This window comes from Equus quagga, chromosome 6, assembly GCF_021613505.1.
Source record: "Equus quagga isolate Etosha38 chromosome 6, UCLA_HA_Equagga_1.0, whole genome shotgun sequence".
NCBI lineage: Eukaryota > Metazoa > Chordata > Mammalia > Perissodactyla > Equidae > Equus > Equus quagga.
In genome coordinates, this window is record NC_060272.1 from 108,882,954 (window position 1) to 108,901,567 (window position 18,614).

General features: G+C 39.2%; 1 protein-coding gene across 1 annotated transcript in view; it reads left to right on the forward strand.

The window, feature by feature from the left end:
• The window catches only part of KDM4C (lysine demethylase 4C), a 387,672-nt gene that overhangs the window by 112,883 nt on the left and 256,175 nt on the right, over positions 1–18,614 (forward strand). The window contains exons 7-8 of the mRNA XM_046663818.1: positions 7,507–7,610; positions 10,893–11,030. Coding sequence (XP_046519774.1) covers positions 7,507–7,610; positions 10,893–11,030 — 242 coding nt within the window. The remainder of the gene's footprint in view (positions 1–7,506; positions 7,611–10,892; positions 11,031–18,614) is intronic.

The window sequence follows — 18,614 nt, forward strand, 5'->3', positions numbered from 1 at the left end:
AGAAGGTAGGAAAATGTACTTTTATCAGCTCTCAAAATGATAAATGCATTATTCCCTTAAGCATTCATTTAGCTGATGGTCTGAAAATATCATATTAAAATTCCTGGTTTTGAAAGGCTAATAAATAAAATACCCCTGATTATAAATAATCAATTTTAAGGGGCCCCCTAAGCCATAAAAAAGGGAGAAGTGCAGTGATGATGTTTTCTGTCTTCATGCCTAACTCATGCCTTAGGCATGGCGATCAATGTGTGGTGTGTCAGGGTATGTTTATTTTCATCTTACTATCAGCCAAGTTGGATTAAGGATGGTGAACAATCCCTAAACCTTATTTCCTCATACTTTGATGCCACATATCGTTGTCCATGTTTATGTTTTTGAACATTTAGTATCTGGCCGTATTCCTACTAGGATTTTAGACATTGGACAAAATCCATAACATACGCCAAGCTAGCGTAATTCGAATGTGAGGTGAAAAACTATTCTGAGAAGTGACAGCAGAGGACGAGGAGGAAGAATTCAGGAAGGAAATGCCAGCTAGCAGGGAGGAATTCTTACGGAGGGAAATGAAGAGTTCTTGGATTTTGTGGGGTGCAAGCTGAGCCAGAAAAGTCCTGGTTAGCTTGGCTGTGACCTGTCTAAGCCCACAGTGTTTGGTCTGAGGAGTCCTGGGTGACCTGTGCATGTGTGGCCCATGTGTTATGCCAAAGGAGGGGAAGAGGGAACTCAAATAAAGGGTCTCAGGAATGCCGTAAAAAACCATGTGTAATGACCCATATACCTGTTAAATTGGGTGAAAATTTTAACTCATTAAGTGTTCTGTGAACCAGCTTGAAATGGAAAGAACTTGTCCCTTACACAGTGCACTGTGTTCAGGAGATAAATATAAGAGAGTTGTTTAGGAGAGCCACCATCCTTCTCGATTCCAGGATCAGTGTGAATTTCTCCTGGCACTCCTCCCAGACAGCTCCACGGAGCTGTCTCTCTACCAGTAGAGATATTGATAGATTATGGGATACTTAGAGCAGAGTGAAGCCTGCAATGGGATAATTTTCTATCCAACCCTAAGTAAGTACTTACTCCATGAAGAGTAGGAAGCAGAGAGACCAACTGTAGCTTAAACCTCTAATGTTGACCTCTTAAGGAGGAATGGAGATAAAAATCACCAGGTTTCTCCCCACATAATGTAGCTCATTGGTTCTTTTCCTGAATAAGCTTTTTAAGAAATTCCATGTAGGGGCCGACCCCGTGGCCAAGTGGTTAAGTTCGCATGCTCTGCTTTGGCAGCCCAGGGTTTTGCTGGATTGGATCCTCGGTGCTGACATAACACCGCTCATCAGGCCATGCTGAGGCGGCATCCCACATAGCACAACCAGAAGGACCTGCAACTAGAATATGCAACTATGTACTGGGGGGCTTTGGGGAGAAGAAGAAGAAGAAGTAAAAAAGATTGGCAACAGATGTTAGTTCAGGTGCCAATCTTTAAAAAAAAAAAAGAGAAGAGCAAGAAGCCGCTAGGGAATATTTTTTAAAAATAAAAAATAAAAAATAAAAGAAATTTCATGTATAAGTCAAATACATCTAAAAGCATTTCCCACAGAAGCCATCCTTCCATATCCTTTTTCTGTGTTCTTTTCCTTACAATTTGTTTCTATGGCTGCTATATTTTTTCAGCCTCATTTCAGTCATATGAATATTGCAAAAGCCTTATAAAAACTGTATCAAAGCATCCCTGGTTAAATTTCAGTTATATGCAAATGAAATTGTCTTTATCAAAATCTGTTGCTAGAGTGGAAATACATTCTACATGTCTGATTTCTCCACCTTTCCTCCTTCCTTTCTTCCCTTTCTTCCTTTCTTTCCTCTCTTCCTTTCTTTCCTAAGTGGTTAATAACTAATTTCAGCTTCTCTAATCTAGTGATTGTATACCCATGGAAACTGTTACTAAACTTTGATTTTCAAATCTTTTTCCATGGCTGAAACTTTTGGTGATTTAATAGCAATAGCATGTGTTCGTGTTTGAATCATATGACATTGGAATTTAAAAAGAATTCCTTAGTTAGTAATAGCTGTTATATTAGAAAATGTAAACCAGTTGACAGTTTGGAGAAATTTTCATCCAAAGGAAAGAACACATTATTTTTAGAGCATATCCGCTCTATTTCTAAAACAATTTAAAAATATGTATTGACTCTTAGGGGTCAGGTTTATTGAGGTAAAATGCACTTGTACTGTAAAATTCACCACTTTTAAATTCAGTGAGTTTTGGCAACTGTATTCAGGGCTGCAACCACCACCATTATGAAGATATGGAACATTTCCAGTACCTCAAGAAAGTTATCTCCTGCCCTTTTGCAGTTAATCCCTCCCCCGAGTCACTGGCAACCACTAATCTGATTTCTGTCCTATAGTTTTAACTTTTCTTTCTTTCTTTCTTTCTTCTTCTTCTTCTTTTCTTTTTTTGGTGAGGAAGATTGGCTCTCAGCTAACATCTGTGCCAGTCTTCCTCTAATTTGTATGTGGGGCACTGCCACAGCATAGCTTAATGAGTGATCTGCATCTGGGATCCAACCCCATGAACCCGTGAACCCCAGGCCACCGAAGCAGAGCATGCAAACTTAACCACTACACCACCAGCCTGGCCCCAGTTTTATCTTTTCTAGAGTGTCATTAAAGTGGGATTATACAATATGTTGACTTTCTGTCTCATTACTGTCATTTAGAATAGTGCTTCTCATATATGTTACAGTGAATTCAGGACATCCTTTGGATGCTTACAGCGCCTGGTCCTTGAGAAGGCTTATGGGAATCTACACTTCTCATTGCTGTAGAACTCCCAGCAGTACTTTGGCAGTCTTAGCAAAGGTTATTGTGGGATGCTTTTAGGGTTTCAGGACCCTCTTGGCATCTCTGGAGTACATACTCCTCATCATTGGTAGTCTTTCATCCCTCTAACTATGTGCAGTGATGGATGTGTTAACTAATGTGGTAGTCATTTCTCAGTGTATACATAAATCAAATCATTATGCTGTGTACCTTAAACTTAGGCAATGTTATACCTCAATAAAGCAGAGAGAAAAAGAGAACCCAATGAGGAAGGCAGTAACAGCATTCTGATTGTACAGGTAGGGGAATTCAGGAGCTGAGAGGTTATGGGACTAGGCAAAGCTATGTGAGTGTCGGAGTCTTGTTTGGAATCCGTGTCTCTGCAAAGCTGAACTGCAAGTTCTTAACAACTGTTATTCTCTTTTGTTATGCTGGCCATGTGGTCAAGGTGAGGCTGGCTTCAAATAATCCCAAGAATTAGGTCTTTGGTCTAAAACTTAGCTCTGCTATTTACTACCAAGGAAAAGCTGTGTTTGTTGGGAGCTATTTTTGTTATTTTTGCTACAAGTGACCCCAAAGTTGTTTTTTTGTTTATTATGAAAGACACCAACATTTCTCTAGCTGGCATAGTTTGGAGTCTTTTAAAATATTATCATTTTCTATCTAGATAGTATTCTGGTTATATTGGCTTGCTTATATTTGAATAAAATACTTTTCTTAGACTGTGGAGTAAGAGTATGAACCATGCTTTCCTGCAGGCATTTTGAGCTAAAATTCATTTTGAGACACAACGTTTTGTGTATAATTTGTGCTGTTTATGAGGTGTTTTCCAGGTTGGTGTAAAATATAATTCTGATAGCCCGTTGTAAATATAAATTCTGAGCCAATGTGAACTTCTTAATATACTGCAAATTACCTTCCTTCAGTGGTTTTCCAATTTAAATTAACTTATGACCAGTCACCACGTTGTTCAGGTCCTGATTACAAATCCATATCAAAAGAAAATTAGACTCCTCTTTCTTCATTGATTTTAATTTAAAACTTAATTCATTGAGTGCTTCACAAAGTTACAGATTTGAAAAGTTTGATAGATCTGCTTAGATTGTATTATTAAAATGTTTCTGTGAGTTGTGTGTTTGGGGCCCACTGTGTTGTGCTTCTCTCTCTGTGGTGTAGGACTCAGGACATCTTATTGTGTACATGTGGCCATTGCATCAGTGTGCTTCTTTCTCTCTGTTTGCTAAAGTCTGCATTCTTTCCTAGGGTTGCTTATTTGGCCTAATGTTTTATTTCCAATGTATTATGAATATTAAACTACAAACAGAGGGCTGCACCAGATGACCATATGGGCAAAATTATTCCCTTTATTCCCATTGGAATTGCAGAGAATGAAGGTATTTCTGATGTTTCCATTGGCAGGTTCTTTTTCATATTTCCGTCTATTTTTCTTTTTAAAAATCCAGGTGCAGAGGCTTAAGCAGAAGGTACTACTTTTTGCAGGTGGTTCCTTATATCCTAATAACTTTCCTGGCTGTTTGATTTGTTTCCTTCTGATGATCTGTGGCCTCACGTGTTCCATGGTAGCATCAATAAAGGCTTGTTTACTTTAAAGATATTCCTGTGAAACACTTCTAACTATGAGGTTAAAATGGTTCATGGTTAGTTAATGAGTGTTGGTAATTCTGTCATCAGATCGGTCACATTCTTGAGTTATTTGCGTGTAGTGAGACACGGAGTTAGAGAAGCAACATTCCCAGTGGCTTTTTCTTCATTTTGTCAGTGGAGCAGCTAACCAGTGACTGTGCTTGCTCCTGCTTGACTCGGGCGTGAGTCAGGCGCGTCAGGCATGTTTTCCTGGTGGGTTGTTTTCCTTTTGGGTTCTCTTTCCGTGATTCTCCTGTCATTTCCGTGTTTCTCTTCTTGCTTTCCCGCTCTCTTCAGCGTGGTAGTTTTCCCCTCTGAGGGAGGAAGATGAGGATCAGGGCATCGGGCATATTCATTTTCCTCTAGCTCACGTGACCGAGTCCATGAGAATCCGCCTCAGACAGAACTGCAGGATTGAAGTCAGTGATGGAGAAAACAGCTGTGTTTTGTGCATTATATACTGTTGAATGAAAGGGTTGCCGCTTGTTTAGCTTTCTCCTTTAAAGCCCTCCTCACCACACAGGCTGGTGAGGCAGGTTTCCAAGCATTTGACTGACGCTGGCTGGGAATTTGGTTTAGGAAATTACTAGCAGTTAGGCTGTTTAAAATTGATCATAAAGGAACAAAGAAGGGTGGGAAACTGCTATATGTCTACTGTATGTCAGGCACTGGGACAGTTGCTTCTGGAACGATCACTTCTAGGAGTCTAAAATGAGAGATTCCTCTATTAAAATGCTTATTTGCCTCTCCTAACCTCCCTTAATATTTTGCCCATTTATCAGATATTAATTAGGCAGATTGAATTCAAATTTATTACAAATTGAAATTTGTGAGACTTAGTAATTTTATATGTTATGAAAACAGCTCTTAGTAGATCTTTTTGTAAAAAAGGTCAACCTTTGGTGATATAAATATGTATCCCTTAATTTTTAAGAATTCTGACTCTAATTTTTGGTAGCAGGGTTTTTGGTCTTTATTTGCATAAAACTGTCATTCTATAAGAATACTGGAACATAGAAAATGTCCCTGCTTCCTAAAGCAATCTTTAGATATTTAGTTGCTATAGATAAAATCTACATATTCAATGCAATCCCTATCAAAGTTCCAATGACGTTTTCTCACAGAAATAGAACAAAGAATCCTAAAATTTATATGGAACAACAAAAGACTCCAGAATAGCCAAAGGGATCCTGAGAAAAAAAACCAGAACTGGAGGTATCACACTCCCTGATTTTAAAATATGCTACAAAGCTATAGTAATCAAAACAGCATGGTACTGGCAGAAAAACAGACACACAGATCAATGGAACAGAATTGAGAGCCAGAAATAAACCCACACATCTCTGGACAGCTAATTTTTGATAAGGGAGCCAAGAACACAACAATGGAGAAAGGAGAGTCTCTTCAATAAATGGTGTTGGTAAAATTGGACAGCCACATGCAAAAGAATGAAAGTAGACCATTATCTTACACCATGCACAAAAATTAACCCAAATTGGATTAAAGACTTGAACGTAAGACCTGAAACCACAAAACTTCTAGAAGAAAACATAGGCAGTACCCTTTTTGACTTTGGTCTTAGCATCTTTTCAAGTACTGTGTCTGACCAGGCAAGGGAAACAATAGAAAAAATAAACAAATAGGACTACGTCAAACTAAAAAGCTTCTGCACAGCAAAGGAAACCATCAACAAAGTGAAATGACAGCCTAACAATTGAGAGAAGATATTTGCAAACCGTATATCTGATAAGGGGTTAATATTGAAAATATATAAAGAACTCATACATCTCAACAACAAAAAAACTAACAATCCAATTAAAATATGTGCAAAAATCTGAACATTTTTCCAAAGAAGATGTGCAGATGGCCAATAGGCACATGAAAAGATGTTCAGTAGTTCTAATTATTAGGGAAATGAAGTCAAAACTATGATGAGGACCGGCCCGGTGGCACAGCGGTTAAGTTCGCACGTTCCCCTTCAGCTGCCTGGGGTTCGCCGATTTGGATCCTGGGTGCAGACATGGCACTGCTTGGCAAGCCATGCTGTGGTAGACGTCCCACATATAAAGTAGAGGAAGATGGGCACAGATGTTAGCTCAGGGCCAGTCTTCCTCAGCAAAAAGAGGAGGATTGGCAGCAGAGGTTAGCTCAGGGCTAATCTTCCTCAAAAAAAACAAAAAACAAAAAACACTGTGATGAGATATCACCTCATGCCAGTCAGAATGGCTGTAATTAACAAAACAAAAGATAACAATTTCTTATTTTTTTAGGATGTGTTAGGATGTGGAGAAAAGGGAGCCCTCATACACTGCTGGTGAGAGTGCAAACTGATGCAGCCATTATGAAAAACAGTATGGAGATTCCTCAAAAAATTAAGAATAGAACTACCATTTGATCCAGCTATTCCACTGCTGGGTATTTATCCAAAGAACTTGAAAACACGAATATGTATCTGCACCCCCTACGTTTATTTCAGCATTGTTCACAATAGCCAAGACTTGGAAGCAACCTAGATGCCTGTCAAGGGAAGAAAGGATGAAGAAGATGTGGTATATGTACACAGTGGAATACTACTCAGCCATTAAAAAAGAGATAAAATCTTGCCATTTGCAACAACATGGTTGGACCTTGAGGGTATTATGCTAAGGGAAATAAGTCAGAGGGAGAAAGTCAAATGAAAGTCAAATATCATGTGATCTCATTCATAAATGGAAGTTAAAACAACAGGAAACAAACACATAGAGAGATTGGTTTGGTGGTTACACCAATTAGGTACATGTGTATGGTGATGGATGGTAATTAGTGTTTGGATGGTGAACATGATGTAATCACACAGAAATCGCAATATAATGATGTACACCTGAAATTTATGTAATGTTAGAAGCCAATGTTACCTCAATTAAAAAAAAAAGTTTATTAAAACTCAAAAAAAAAAAAAAAAGAAAAAGGAATACTGGAACATAAGCTTAAAAAAAAACTGTCTGAAAATTTATCTTAATTGACACAATACTGCTTATATTTATTGTTTCCATGTAGGTTTCTTCCCAAGCAGTTCGCAAGGCTGTGATGCATTTCTTCGCCACAAGATGACGCTGATATCTCCCTCAGTATTAAAGAAGTATGGTATTCCCTTTGACAAGGTATGTTAGTATTACTATTTAACAAATTCCTTTTTGTGTGTAGCATATGTATCTAAGACAAAGTTAACATAAGCTAACATATCTTTGGCTTGAGGTAGGATTTTTTTAGGATGTGGGGAGAAAAATTTAGATTCATGTTTTATAATGTGATAATTATTTATCTAAATACTAATTTGAAATTACTTTTATTTCAGGATACATTTACTAGAGATTTCATGCTCTTATAGTTCACTTATAACAATACTGAAAACATAGCACATTCGACAAAATAAGGTGTAGCACTTTTAAGTTGAAGACTTTTAAATGAGCAGCATAATTTGCGTATATGTGATCTATTTTTTTAAAGATTTTATTTTTCCTTTTTCTCCCCAAAACCCCCTGGGACGTAGTTGTATATTCTTAGTTGTGGGTCCTTCTAGTTGTGGCATGTGGGACACCGCCTCAGCATGGCCCGATGAGCGGTGCCATGTCTGCGCCCAGGATCCAAACTGCCGAAACCCTGGGCTGCCGCAGCCGAGTGCGCAAACTTAACCACTTGGCCATGGGCCTGGCCCCTATGTGATCTATTTTTTTAAAAAGAATTCAGAGTAATTATTATTAGCAGTTTGGTTGGGTAGAATCAATGATTATGGTACCAGTATGTTATGCATGTGCCAGGATGTTGCTTCTAAACACATTCAGACATACAGTACAATTGAGATTTCATTATGGATAAAATTGCCTGATGATTTCATAATGAGATATTGCTTCTTTGGAGTATTTCTGAAGATTAAGTTCTGTAAGACTCTGTACATGCTAGATCCCTCTTTCTTTGCATCCATGGGTAGTTGTTGGGTCAGAATTATTATAGAGCTTGAGCATTTTTATGTGAAGAAGCTGAAATGAAAAAAGCTTTTGACCAGATAAATAAAAGCTCTCTCTCAGTTGGAGGAGGATTAAGTCCTTCACTACTTGCAGAAACATTAAAAAATAGCTCCACTCTCCTTCATTTTTTTATTTAACTTTTCCCCCATAATCCTTGCTATTTTCCACCTTAGGAGCTTTTTGCTTCTGACTAAATCTTTGCTTCTTCTTAATCTGAGGCCCTTAAAGGCCCTCTCCTCCCCCTTTTGGCTTTGTTCAAAGTAGAAAGAATTTTTGCAAGGATCAAGAACCATTCTCTAACTTGAGGTGGTCCCCGTTTGCTTACAAACTGTCTTTGTGGTGGTCATACATGGGACATACTTGTCTTGTGTGACGAGGATGCTCTCACTGCTGGTTTACTCACATACTTTTACCCCTGACTAGAAGTGTGCCTCTGAGATGTGCACCGTGGGGAACACTGACAGGTGTGGAGAGGAGCTGGTGATGGGCTGCCGTGCTGCTGTGGGCGCAGAGGTCAGAAGCTGTGCCCCCAGAGGGACCACTGCCGCTGTGGGGCTTTGTCTTACTCTCAGACACCCCTGGGCACCTGGCTTTTCAGTCCTGGACACATCATCAATGAATGTTTCTTCTAGGTGGTTGGCATAAGCTTGGTTAGGCACTTTTATTTAAGGGCGAACGTTAGAAGGCAGAGGAGAAGGGGTGGACTAGAGTCCTCGAGACAGAAAACCTCCGTGGGTGTAGGGTTGGTGTTGGGTCTCGGTCAGGCTGCTCTTTGGAGAAGGGGTTCTGTGAAGCAGCAGGACTGCAGGCTTGGGTCACTTCCACAGGATGGAGGCCTTTGGAGCCTGGAGCTCCTTTCCAGTCATAGAGGAGAAGGTGCAGGTGCCCTGTACCCCCTTTTTTAAAAATCAGTTTATTACATAGAAGCAGTAAATTAGCCCTGTATTTTGGCTGAGACTGACCTGTTTCTAGAAATTATGCAGAGGCATGAAATTTAGAGTCCCATTCACTGGGAACAGGTGCTCTTTTTCAACATGGCAAGAGCAGAGCTTTCTCCATAGAGCAGAGAAGGATTGTAAGTGGGATTCGGTGGAGGCAGTGAGGGTAGTTTCCTTTTACCAGTGACAGCAGTCCTACCTCTTCGGCCCCCTTCAGAGGGCTAGAAACAGTGGCAGGGGGAGGTTTTTTTTTTTATCATTTAGTACATGGAAGTGCCTAGTTTCCAAGCACAATTACAATTAATGAGATTCAGTGAGACCAGGAAAGGAGAGAATGAGGCTGTGTTCTCACGTGGCCCAGAATGATGGAACTGGAGCCATGTTGAACACTGATAAGCCATTCTCTGCATGCCAGGTGGCAGCTGAGTTACTGGTCATTGCAATAGAACACCTGCTGGGTGTCATGGGAGGAGGGGGTGATGAGCTAAATTTCAGAATTGTTGGGAAAAAAAATATTCCTCCACACAACATTTTAGCATCTCTAAAGTGGCAAGTGAATTGCAGTGTGTGCACCTGTATTTATACAGTGTCTCCTCAGTGTTTACACACATGTATGTACCCACATATTGTTTTCTCAGCATTTTAGGACTGAAATGAACCATGGTGACTGAAAGCACCAGTGAGTAATACATTTGATAATCTAGTATAGAGTAGGCAAAAAAAAAAAACCCTGAAAAATGTGGCTTCACTACTTTTCAGTAGTCCATGGTATATTTTGTGTGCTTTCGTGATTGTAAAATACCAAATTCCTTAATCGAAAAGACAGGAGTGGAATAAATACATTTTTCGCCTTTGCTTTTAGGCTCCTCACTGATTTACCCAAGTTATTTTAATTATATATTTGAAAATGCATGCACTCACACATACATACATATATTTGAATAATTCTTTGATAGAAATTTTACTGTTAAATGGAATACAGTGAATGTCTTCTAAGTATTATGAAAGAATAATTTGATGAATACTAGTCTTTAGCAACAAGTATTCATAATAAAGCCTGTTCAGCATGCATTGTCAAAGTTTTTGTAGCTCTAACTTGGAAAATGTCAGTTATGACGTGTCCTGTTAGATAACTCCAGTGATGCAAATTTGTAAAGGATCAAAATGTACACATTGATTGCTAATATGAACAAATTTGTTTGAATAACTTAAAGACGTTTTCAAATAAAATATATCTTTGCTTACGGATTGAATAGTGAACTACGTTGGAGCGTCACACCCTGTTTAGAAAAGTCTTTTAAAAGTTTCTTGAAAAACAATCAAAGGATTAAGGAAAGGACCTGGAGGACTCTTTCCACTGGTACAGCTCTGAGATCGTGGGATTTTTTTCTTTATTTTTTTATAGGAAATATATTTTAATTGCATTTGCAATTTGGGAAGTCTTATAATTGGAAATTATTATATGTTTTCTACCCTGCAGATCACCCAGGAGGCTGGAGAATTTATGATCACTTTCCCATATGGCTACCATGCTGGTTTTAATCATGGTTTCAACTGTGCAGAATCGACAAATTTTGCTACTGTCAGATGGATTGACTATGGGAAAGTTGCTAAATTGGTAAGTTATGTCTCAAAAATAAGGCGTAAATTAAATGTGTATTCTAGTTATTGCAGTGGGAAAGCTAAGACCACATGCAGCATTTATTTTTTTCCTCATTGACATTGTGTGCTTCTCACCACAGTAATTTATTTTAGATATGTTTGTTTTACATATGCTGCATTACCGTTTGTAGCTACATTTTTCTGTTTTGAGAGAAATATGCAACAGTTTACCTTGAGCAGTAATTTTATGCAACTGATGTTTGCTTTCTCTCTTGAGGCCACCAATTATTTTTTTGCGAGATTTTCTGGTGGCTCCCTGTGGCTCCATGTCAGGTAGACTTGGCTCTTTCCATGTTAGAGTTTAGTCCTTGGCTTAGAAAACAACTATTTACAGAGGAAAGTGTCTGGTAAAATTGTAACAACAATAGGTTGAGGGAGGACTGTAAGAAGAAATGATTAAAACCGCCCTTAGTGCAGAAATGAGTTTCTTGAAAGTAATACTGTAGAGCATATTTTAACAAGAAGTTTATCTTCATGTCGAATTTGCTATAAAATTTTGCATCTCCTGCCCAGTATATTTAATCAAGTTCATATACTGTGTATTTTCATTCACAAGCAACAACTTCTATTAAATTTAATTAATTTCCCCCTGCGGCGTCAGAGGACATCTTAAAGTGATGGTGGCTTCTATTAGATTGCTTCCTCTCCTGTGGTTTTAGGGCAAAGGTGCAAGCTGGCAGACGGCAGCTTTCTAAACGAGACTGTGTGTTTTACAGAGTATGTAAAGTGGACATAGATTTAGTGGAAAACGACGCATACAACTTATGTGGCCTTATCTTGGCCACTGCATGGTGCAAGCAAGTATTATTCATTCTACATTGATAAAACTTGCATGTGGAACCACTGGGTGAACTTGGATAGAAATATCTTCAGGGAAGACAACTCTAGGTTTAATTTACGTGTGTATTTAGAAAATTGCATAATACATTAAAATAAAAGTATAGCCCAGTGGCAGCCAGGAAGCCTTTGAATGAATTCATGACATAAAAGAAAGCTCCTGCTATTAGAAGACTGTTTCTGTTCTGAGTAATTTCTATTTATGAGGGGTAATTTAGAAAGGAAGAGAACTGAACTACTTCTTCCCATTATGCATCCTTCATATTACAATGCACCTAATAAAAACTGGAAAACTCTGTGTCTCTACCTTGGCCAGCTACTGCAGTGCTTTTGCAGAAATGTAATTTTTGTATCTGCATTGAAACAGTGTCATAGCCCCGAGGTTATAACAAGGTGTGTTATGTTATGGTTTGCATCTTTAATCATCGACATCATAAGTCAGCTATCAGAGCTGTTCAGAGTCACCAGGAAAACGAATTGGTGCTTGTTTACTACAGGTTTCAGATCTGGTTCATGGTATTGGCCAGAATAGCTTCTCCCCAAAGATAAAATGTCCTCAGTGTGTTTCCACATTTCTGTGTGGAGGTAGAGTGGGAGTGGGGTGCGGCTAAGTAAGAGAGGTCAGTAGTGGTCCTCTCTGAAATCTCAGCTGATGGAGCCCGGATTTGTAGGATTGTGAAGGAGCAGTGCACTGTCATGGAGGAAGCAGGGATCTGAGGCCCAGCTTTTCTTTTAGCTAGCCGTATAGCATTAGCAAAGTCAATTATTCTTTTTGTTTCTTCCTACATAAATGAGACATACCTCTCTACTGCATAGATTTGTAGTGAGAGGGAAAAAACTATGTGGATATCCACTCATGCTGTGTTGATTTATATCATTCAGTATAGTCAAGGGATATGACTGTCTTGGTTCTGGGTATTTTACTAGGTACAAAATGTTCAATGGCTACAATGCATTTTTGGCTAGTTAATTTAAAATTGTCCTAAGTGCATGTTTGAGATGTTTTTAGGTGTTGTCTCCACCTTCCCCTTACTTTTGGAGAAGTGGTGCTGCTCTGAGAATGTATTAGTTTTCTTTTGCTACTATAGCAAATTACCATAAAATTAGTGGTTTAAAACAAACCCTTTTCTTGTCTCATAGTTCTGTAGGTTGTAGTTCTGACGTTGGTCTCAGCCAGCAAAAGTCAAGGTGCGTGCCCGGCTGCCCTCCCTCCTGGAGACTGGTGAAGAATCCATTTCCTTACTCAGCCTGGTTCTTGGCTGAATTCGGTTCCTTGCAGTTGTAGGACTGAGTTCCCATTTCCTTGCTGCCTGTCAGCTGGGTCTTTGCTCCCACAGACCTCTCTCAGGTCCTTGCACATGGTCTCCCACATTTCAGAGCAATAATCTGCAAAATCCTTTTTGTCATGTAAAAGAAGATTCACAGACTGCAGAGGTTAGGATGGGGCTGTCTTTGTTTTTAGGGGTGAGGAGTCGGGGCAGCATTCTGCCTACCTGGAGAGTTCCAATTATAATTGACATGGTGATATATTAAGAATCTCCTTTGAGTCATGTAACTAATTTTGGTTATTCTGTACAAAAACAGGAAACTAAACTCATAATGGATATAATTTTGACTATTTCACTAAAACATCCTTATACTTTCTTAAATTATATTTCTCAGTATTAGTGTTTTCTTGGCTATTCTCAGTTAATAAGTTCTCTTACATTATAGTGTGCTGTGATGGCATTCTTTTGTTAGATTTTGGTGTCTTTTATCATTATTTGACACATTTTTATTGACGTCCAAGTCTATTTCTTTAGGCAATGGTTATCAATTTAATGTAGGGAGTGTGTGTGTGTGTGTGTATTGTGTGTGACACACATGTAGTTTTTAATCTTAGGAAAATTTGTGATTTGGGCAATTTGTTTTTGTGTTTTGCTGGGGACAGATGTATAGTGGATTAATTATGAATTGCACTTAAAAGACTTTTAGCTTTGAGGATGACCGAATTTGTTAGTTTGTCTTAATTCTTTGCCTTCTTCAGTTAATTCTAAACGATAACTATTAAAAAAAGTTATGTTTTACGAGTGCTGGTGAGTTATGGATTTGGGGGCAATATTTAAGAAATAATGGCATACCTTTTCATGGTGGAGGCACTGGGGAATGCCATCTCCTTTACCTGTCACGTGTTGATTTGAGTATATAAAAGCACCTGACACAGTATCTGTGTGCGGTGTGGCATTAATTAACTAATGTGGTGCAGAGTGTGGGATCTCTACTGATTGAGTATATTTCATATATTACAAACCAATATTTCTAATTTCATGACTTAGAACTGTTACAAAAGGCTATTTTTTAATTAAAAAAAAACCAACCCAGTAGATTTTGAAAAGATAACCCCAGGTCACTGATACACTGGCTGTCTTTGTTCTGCAGCCAGCAGGCTTTGGTTAATAGGGACCTTTCCAGCCCATTCAAGTGGCTAATACAGATGGGAATGAAGCTCTGGTTATTCAGATAATGTTTGTCTGCTGTAAGCCAGGCACCAGGTATGTTTCTGTGAATTCATCTCTTGGAGGATAACCTCCTTGATGAGAGCCCGGAAGCGGATCAAGGGCTGCTTCCTTTGTCATTGGCTGCTTGACTTCTGGTGACGTCTCTGGAGTAGGACAAGAGGGGGCTCTCTGTGGGTTTCCTTTGAACGTATTCCTGACCTATTGGTATGTGGTGTTTGTTCAGGAAACCTTCCCTTTGTTTAAGGTATAGCTAACATTGACTGGAACTCCCATTCCATTATTTGTGCTAAGGCCAAATACTCATCTTCCCAATTTCAGCAAATTCCTGAATGTTTGATATTCTCAACTGAATAAAAATAATAATGACAATAACGACAACGATAATTATTATATGACTATTCCCTGCCTGTCAGTATATTCCCTGTTTTTTTAGCACTTAATCCAGATGGCCTTTTTTAATAGTATCTACCCAAATTGCTTCATCTCTCACATAAGGCTTTTTTTGTGCATAGATTGTGGAGATCTTCAGAAAACAGGCGTAGTGGGACTGAGGGGACGTTGACCTCATGGCCTTGATAGCAACTTAATTTAATTGTCCCTTTTTTTGAAAGTCTTCTGCTAATGCCCCAGGCCCTTTCTACTCCTCTCATTTCTCTCTTTCCTTCTCTTCTCCTCGTGAAGATCATTCAGCTCTCTTTTGCCTTGTCTGCAAAATATAGCCAAATCCTCCATGATACTCCAGACCAGAAGGGCCTTGCCTTAAGAGGCCCCACCTACCTAAGAAGGTGGTGATGTAATTTTTCCCCATTTCATTAGCCAGAGGTAAGCTTTTCACTGAAAAAAAAGGGAGAGGAATGTTCCAGGTACCATGGACCTTTTTGCCTCAGACTCAGGCAGAGTTCAGCTTTGGTAAGTTCTCAGTGAGTTCTCTGAAACAGGATTTATGCTACATGTGTGTACAAAGAAGAAAGACGTGTTTTCTTTATCTTCAAGGGGCTTTCATAAAAAGCAGAGGGCTTTTAATAAACCTCCACTTGCAAAGCTATTGTATGAGCGGAACATACCATCCAGTTTTTTATTTTAGGCATCTTTATAGCTTTAAACATCGGAGTAATCTAAAATGAAAAATGCTGGATTTTTTTTCTGGTAGAGATTTAAAAATATGTAACAGCTTAGAAATTGAAATAAGATATTGGTGCATGTTCGAGATGAATGTTTTCCATTTCTGGAGCATTCTTTCTGTCTGTGGTGAAATGGAGTCCACGATTGCTGCTGGGCGGCAGCTGTGGTGGCGCTCGCCGGTCTGCTTCCTGGCGAGGCTGGATCAAAGAGCGGGCCTGCAGGTTGTATTTCATCGTTCCGTGTGGTGGGATGAAGTGCAGTTGTTCTGATGCTCGGTTTGATGGATTTGTTTGCCGCTGCATTCATTAGCTTCACATCAGAAAACTGACAGGCTGTTAAATGAAACTTTGGCTTGGATTTTCAGCTTGACTGTTTGGAGACATTTGTGAAGATATTTGGTTTTTGTGTTGCAGCAGCCTCAAGCACTGTGATTGTCTCGAAGGGAAGAAAAGTTATTTACTGTACTGATTTTCTTGAGTAAGAAAGAATCATTGTCTTGAGGGCAGTCCTGTCTAGCCTGCGCCATCAGACGTAGTGTGTTTATGACATTGTGTGCCGTGTGAGAGACTTACCTATGGCACGATAAATAATGTTATCTTCCTGGAAGGAAAGGTAATAGTTGGTGACTCCAAAATGGTATCTCTTATTTGGCATTAATGTTGTTTTAAATGATAATCTATTAACATGATATGCCAAAAAGTTGAAGAAAGGCGCTGCAGAGCTGGGAGTGTTGTCTTGTGAACTCCAGGAGCGTTACTTCACTATCTAATTTTAAAGCATTCTGACATTTGAATCCTCAAACGTTTGAACGTGTTTAGAGAGAGATGATAGAATTTTGAAATTGATTTCCCTTTAATCTGGAAGGGATTTCAATTATTAAATTGTCTCGCATACAAGAACCACAATATGGGTTCATTCTGTTTTATATTTCAATCCTTCTCTAAAATTAAATTTGGTTTTTCTTATGTCAGGTAGCATTCTTCCAAAAAATCTTTAATCTTGGGCCGTCTTGATTAAAACAATCAGGAATCATTGTAACAGCGAGTCTCTAGGTTATGTTTTAATATGCTTTAGATCACAAAATACCCAGTCTAGTGACGTTTCTCTGTTCTTAAGACTTGTGAAGGAAAGAAAGTGTAGACTCTTTTACACATTGCTCATTGAACATTTCTTGGCCTTCTAATTTTGTGTCTGAGATGACATATATAATAGGAGCTTTGTGAGCACAGGGATTTTATATTCTGCTTTTTTTTTCCCCCACGTCTCCTTTGTTTCTGTTTCCTGGGCCCTGGTGGTACAGCACAGTAGTGCTCAGGAGGGCTCTGCTGTGCCATTTTTACAGAGCTTAAAGGGAAGAAGAGAAAAATACCATGTTGAGAAAAAGAAGCATACGAAGTCATGTCTTCTGGAGCTGGTACTCTGATTAGGGAGTTGGTATTTATGTATCTGGAAGAGGTATTAAGAAAGAAAATATTCACATTATGTCCCATTTTATTCTGATAAAGTATTGAGTTGGGGGATTCAGAAAATCTGAGACTTCAGTAATGTACTAGAAAGCTAGTTGATTAGTATATACTGTGTCTGCAGGAGAGAGGTCTGGGGCTCGAGTCCTCAGAGCCAGGGCACCTGATTTCGTTTACTGTGAACTTAAATTTGCTGTGTTATGAGATTTGAATGGAACTAGATATATGGTTTATGACACTGATGTTTAGTTGCTAACCTGAAATCAAGGTAATACCTGTTTTTGAGGTTTTAGTTTAAGTCAGTACCTTAAGAAAGAGTAAATCGGTTTCTTTTTTTTTTTTTGCAGAAGTTTATCCCTGAGCTAACATCTGCTGCCAGTCTTCCTCTTTTTGCTGAGGAAGATTGGCTCTGAGCAAACATCTGCCAACATCCGTGTCCATCTTCCTCTCTTTTATATGTGCGACGCCTGCCACAGCATGGCTTGATAAGTGGTGCATAGGTCCATACCCGGGATCTGAACTGGTGAACCCCAGGCCACCAAAGCAGAGTGTGTGAACTTAACCACTATGCCACTGGGCTGGCCCCAGTATATTGGCTTCTTGAATAACTTATATACTCTTTTGAGAAAAATTAATTTGTCTTTAAGCCATTCTACTTTCCTGTAGTTTGACGGTCATAGTAGCTAACATTGATTGTTCTTGATATGCCAGGGTTTGCCCAGGGCGCTTTAGACATGTCACTTCATGCCATCTCTGTGATGGTGCCAATTCCCAGACGATCAGATGTCTTCTGTCTTCTGCTAGCCCTTTTCTCAAACGAGGGGAGTTGGGATCATACATAACATGAGGATGGTGAGGCTGGGCTCGGAGGCAGATGGTTGGGCCCCAATGCCCCATATCCTCTGGACTCATCTCCCTGGATGTGGTGGATTAAATAGGTGCCAGCCAAGTACATGATTGGTGGGATCACTTTCAAGATTCTTGAGGATTCAGAATGGTCCTGTCCCTTTGTAAGTTGTAGTCAACATCCCTGCTGGTTGGCCCTAGACTCCATCTGACATTTGCTTTTATTTGAATTCTTAAAGCCAGTGGATACTTTGTTTTATATTCTTCTGCTCTGTCAATAAACCCACATATGAGTTCTTTTTTAGCACATAGAGCAACCATCATTACCTCTCAGGCTTGGAACTTGCTCTTTGATTAAGTGGAAAAAAGAAACCCAAAGGGTTCTCCAGTCCCTCCCTCATTTTGAGGAGGAAGGGGGTTTCTGAGGCATCAACCTGGACAAAAAGATGTGTGTGTAGAGAATCAGAACAAAGTTGAGGATGTGCCTCCCTTGAAAAATGTTTTATGATTTTGGGACCAAATTTTATTGCAGCGCTTTTGAAGCTTTGGGGATTTTTCTTTTTTTTCTTTTTTCTTTTTTTTTTTTACCATTTCTTTTGTCTTTTTCTTGTTTTTTCAGTGTTTATAATAGTAAAACACATAGTAAAAAATTCCATCCTCTGTCCTAGATATGTGCTTGGAGAAGAGGGGAGAAGTTGGGAGTGTGTGTTCTGACCAGGGGCGATCCAGAATTCTAGGAGAGCAGTGGGAGGAACGCCTGGTGATATTTGAGGG